At 55.4% G+C, this 4,880-nt stretch overlaps 2 protein-coding genes and 1 non-coding gene across 3 annotated transcripts; all 3 read right to left on the reverse strand.

Annotated features, from left to right (window-relative positions):
• Positions 1 to 12: 12 nt before the first annotated feature.
• Positions 13 to 882, reverse strand: DICSQDRAFT_172064 (uncharacterized protein; the record flags this gene model as incomplete). Its single annotated transcript, XM_007367788.1, has 2 exons — positions 13 to 648; positions 712 to 882. Coding segments are annotated over 2 exons (807 nt in total), but the record flags the coding sequence as incomplete, so codon positions are not given.
• A 722-nt stretch (positions 883 to 1,604) lies between these two features.
• On the reverse strand, positions 1,605 to 1,677 carry DICSQDRAFT_t129. Its single transcript has one exon. It is a non-coding gene; the product is annotated as a tRNA-Phe (tRNA).
• Positions 1,678 to 2,021: 344 nt separating this feature from the next.
• On the reverse strand, positions 2,022 to 3,994 carry DICSQDRAFT_181968 (uncharacterized protein; the record flags this gene model as incomplete). Its single annotated transcript, XM_007367789.1, has 4 exons — positions 3,244 to 3,994; positions 2,791 to 2,975; positions 2,493 to 2,684; positions 2,022 to 2,435 (listed from the first exon to the last, which is right to left on the reverse strand). Exons 1-4 carry the CDS (start codon positions 3,719 to 3,721, stop codon positions 2,022 to 2,024), a joined length of 1,269 nt encoding a protein of 422 aa, XP_007367851.1. The 5' UTR covers positions 3,722 to 3,994.
• Positions 3,995 to 4,880: the final 886 nt, after the last annotated feature.

A 4,880-nucleotide genomic window follows, 5' to 3' on the forward strand; every position in this document is an offset into this window, starting at 1 on the left:
CATCTCCCGAACATACTTGAACACGTACTTGCTGTCGTCCGCTAGCTCCTCGGGCATGAGGTCTCGTTCAGTGTCGTCTGCGTCCGAGTCGTTGGGGAGGGCATCGGCATCCATGCGCTGGTAGTCGGCATCGTCGGGATACAACCGTGTAGCGGTAGGATCGAGACCGAGATCGGAAACGGAGCTGTTGGAGATACGCCAAAGGATCTCGCAGAGGAACCTCCAGTTCTCCACGTAGTTCAACGAACGTGTAACCACCGCACCGGAACGATCCCAGCGGACGAAGCGGATCTGTTTGCCGATGACGACGAACATGAACAGAGCGACGCGCTGCTGGACGGCAAAGATGAACTCGGCGTATGAGATGATCTGCCCGCGAACCTTCCTGCGCGTGTCGGTGGAAGTATTGATGTTCTCCTTGGAGTCGTCGAATGGATCGAGCGCGACAGTGTCGCGCTTGAACTCGATAGGGATGATCTGGTCGGCCCAGTGAGGACGACTGTCGGTAGGAGCATCCTTGGCGAGATAGACCGCGGCGTCGACCTTCAGTTTGTACTCTGCATCTTCGGGCTCCCAAGCATCGGGTCTCTCTCCGCATTCCGCGACCTTGAAGCCGGGGATGAGATTGTGCTTATTGATCGCCCGTGTCTGTCATGGCATTACCGTCTTCAGCATGCAACCACGGCACCATTGGAAATCGTAACCACTCACGAATTTTGCGCGAACCTCCGCCTCTTTCATGTTGTCGGCGTCTGCGAGACTAAGAAATGGGTTGGACTTGATCCTCGGCTTCTGGAGGAAGGGAGTCGTAGATGTGGTTGGTGGAGGGAAGAATGCATCGGAGAACTCTTCCTTTTCGGCGAGGACTGCTGCGTGGGCCATGTCGCGTTCGAATCTCACGCGACACTGAGGTAGGTTGTCGCGTCCAAGCTCTCCGCCGAGGGCGTGTGCGTCGCGTACTCTATGGCCGTTGGATAATGGCGTATCTGATTGGATGTGTGTGGGGTGAGTCATGGTCAAGAAGAGGAAAGAGATGAGGCTCACGGAGAAGAGCCTGAGGAGGCGAGCTTTTATAGCGGCGTGGTTGGGGTACTAGGGTCTGTGCGACTCAGAGGGAAAATCAAGATCGTGTTATCTGAGTTCAGATTCAAATACCAAAGCTGTATAACAATGAGATTGTGCCCCGATGGTGACAAAGGGAGTCAGTGTTGGCCGTTCAAGTTCAAGTTATCTTACCAAATCCGGAAGCGCTACGGTCGGCTGTGCTCTGATTTAGCGCCCTGACCACCGAGCACTCCGCAGGTTCATGCTAAGCGAAGTTAGCGAACTGATGAGTTGGTTATCCCTGCGATTAGTACCGGTGCAAAGGGGTGTACGGGTCTAGAGACGGCCAGGTGACATGTACTTGAAGACGTGAATGATTGTTGGACCTCTTGAGCACTGGTATCATATGCCGTGAATGCTGGCCCTCTGGGGCATGTGTAACGGTCAGAGAGTAGTATGACAACTCCACACAACCTGATGGATATAGATGCCTGGGCCCGAGGTTATGGAAGCGAGAAATTGAAAGACCACTTGGCATGAGTTGGGGAACAAAAAGTGAATGCCAGGAGCGTGGATTGAACACGCGACCTCCAGAACTTCAGTCTGTTGCTCTCCCAGCTGAGCTATCCCGGCTCTATGAAGGACCATTTTGGTACGTTATGGGCCCGTTCAAGACACGCTCCCTATCGCGGAATGCTTATCACGACAGACACAAATTTTGCATATAGCTACTAACTCCCAGTGTTTCTATCAGGAAGGGTCCCAGTGCCGCGGAGTATTCTCCCTGAGCGGGGAACGATTTATGCAGGTAAACGTGATATTATTCCGAGCCTTGCTCAGGCCGGATGCTCGTCAGCTTGTCTAATTTGTGATACTACATCCCAGCGCGCCGTCGAGATGCGTGAAAACGATACATGGAGCCCGTGCGTCGGCATCGGCGTAGTTCAGCAGCTCTCCGCGCAACAGCGAGTGGACGATTACGAGCGACTACCCGGGCCAATCCTCCTCTTCTTTCTCTCAGGTCCCGTAGCGTCGACGGAAGGCCCTGACTGCCGCGACGGCATCCCCTCCCACGAAATCTGATCCTCGAGCCGATCAACTTCTAAGTCCCATGCCGGCGAGAACAAAGCATCTTGCAGGATGTCGAGAAAAGGCTTATAGTCCGCGACATTCTTCGCAAGGGCGCGCTCCTCTCTAGTCGGCGGAATGTTGTCGTGGCGGGATACTTTCCGAAACTGGGGGTTCCTATTATCCTTGGGAAGGATGATTTCGTCCGTAACATGATCCATTGGTGGTGGAGGGGGCAATGGGGGAATGGGGTGGATGCAGATGTTTCCCTGACGCTTGTCGTAATCCAGGACCTTGTAGTGCGCCGCGAACGAACAGAGCAGCTGGTGAACCACCTAGTTGATGGGATCCGCCTTGAACGTCAGCTGTTCTGTAATCACCGTGAGCTTTCCGGTCCGGATCGCGCTTCCCTTTCCCTCGCCGACGTAGTACACGTCGTCGACGATCCTGTAACCATCAAAGATACCCTCTATCCAGGCGGCCGCGCTCAAGCAGTTTGGTGTCAGATAGCGGACAGCATAGTAGAGGAGGACGTAGAAGAACGCTTCGAGGTCGTCGATCAATTCCACGGCCTTCGCAGGATCAGTCGACAGCCCGTAAGACATGAATGCTCAAGTGCCCTGTCGTCCCCAGACAGATCAGATCGATATAACAGAGCCAGAATGCACGTTGACGTACCGGTCTCTCTGCCTGGCGCCCCAGGCGTGGTTCATCGATCTTCTCCGAAAACTCCCAACCAGTCAGCAGTCCGACCCAGCGGAGCACACGCCTGCCGTCCCTGTCCTCGACCTTCAGGTAGAGCAGCAAGTTTCCGGCGCTGATGTCGTGACGAATAATGTCGAGCCTGTACGCCTCCTGATGAGCTGGGGTGGAACACGTCAGCACATGCGATTAATAGCATGTGCACTTCGATCCGGCGTACCCCGTACACACGTGGCGATAGTTAACGAGTCGTCTCAAAGGGCAGCCACCTTGGTGTCCATCGCCGCTGTCAACGTCAGCGTCACCCTAGACATCGGGGAGACCTGTGGGAGAGGGGATTGAAGGTTCCTCGTCATTGTCCGTGCTCTGAGGTTTGTCGCTTCCAGAAGCGGGAAATAGGGTGGCTAAGGAACTGGCGAGAGGGGGCACACTGTGAGACGTAGACTAATGGAGACGAGGTGCAATTCTCGAGCTCCCAATACTTGGGCGTCATCGTCTCCTGCACCGATTCGCCAATGTCACCGCGGCAGAGCAGCGTGGGGATGTGCTCGACGTGCGCCCCGTTCAGTTCGGCGAGGATGTCGCCCTCTGGACGTAAACCGTCGTACTTGATCCGCCATACATCTTTCAGGAAAACGAAGCGATCCGGGCGACGGCTCCGGGCCGTATCGTACTCGAGGGCGATGAAGCCGCGTGTTCCACGACCAGTCAGGCCCTTCGCTACGAATATAGGCCGACAAATGAGGAACAGCCGCTTCTTGTCCCCGTCGGGGACCTCGACTTGGTAAGCAGGGATACCTGTCAACGAGCGTATGCCGGAACGCATCGCGGACGTAGCGGAACGTGAACGATTCTTTGAGCTCGTCGTCTCGGAGGAAGCGGTTTTTCTAGTCGACGTCTCTCGCATGGGCGGCGGCGGTGGACGTCATGCGCTTCCATCGGGCATCCCGCGAATCGAGGCGAACGGCAGTTGGGTCGGCGCCAAGCATTTCGTCGCAGAGAAGCTGCCAGCTGTCGAAGTAGTCTACCGCAGTGGATACGACCGCACCGGAGCGGTCCCAGCGGAGGATACGGTATTTGCGGCCCATGATGACGATCATGAAGAGGAAGAGACGCTGCTGGACACGGAAGATAAGCTCGGCACTGTGGATGAGTTGGCTGCGAATTCGCTTGCGCTTGACCCTATCCATGTTGTAGTGTCATCAAACGGGTCGTGTTGCTTGAACTCGATGGGAACCTCTTGCTTGGCCCATTGAGATCGCCCACGCGAAGTAGTGACACCTTGATCGAAGAGCGCGGCGTCGATCTTCTGTGCCTCTTCCTCAATGACATCGTCCTCATCGATGTTGTCAGCATCCGGACAGGCTTCACAGTGTGACGCCTTGCAACCGGGGACAAGGTCGTGTTGGGCGATTGCGTCAATCTGTGAGCAGTCAGGGGTGTCATCAGCAGGGAGACGGCATAGCTGACCAAAGCGTTGGAGACGTCGAGCTCTTTCATGTTATCTGCATCCCCAAGTGCGCCAAAGGGATTCGCAACCAGCTCGTGTTGTTCGATGTGAGCATAGCGGGGATCGTCAGATTTGGGGAGGAGGATATCGCGGAACTCCTCAACTCGGAATAAGACGAATTCTTTTTCCATGCCGTCAATGATCTAGGACACTGAGCTATGAGGTTGAAGCTTCAGCCGAGGCAGGACACTAGTCAAATGAGTTCGAACGGCGAAGTCCACATAGTGTAGTGGCAAGAAGTAGGAAAAGGGGCGGGCGATAACGTACCTGCGACGAGAACGGTAGTTATTTTGTCTCCGCAATGGCTACGATTTCGTGGCAGCTAATGGACTGGGAGCGATATGGTGGCAATGGAGAAATGCGCAGACGGTTGTCCCAGCTGAAAACCCTTCGGAAACTCCCGTCGCTGGCTTTCGCATATCGGCCACGTAGATCTCACTCGAGATGATGTCATGGCTGTCGAGTGGAACCTGCCAAGTTAGGCGCTCGAGCGAGCAAACCTACAAAACACGGCTCGTCGCCTCCTCCACCACAGATCACGACTCGCAACCCCTGC

Source organism: Dichomitus squalens, assembly GCF_000275845.1.
Source record: "Dichomitus squalens LYAD-421 SS1 unplaced genomic scaffold DICSQscaffold_28, whole genome shotgun sequence".
NCBI lineage: Eukaryota > Fungi > Basidiomycota > Agaricomycetes > Polyporales > Polyporaceae > Dichomitus > Dichomitus squalens.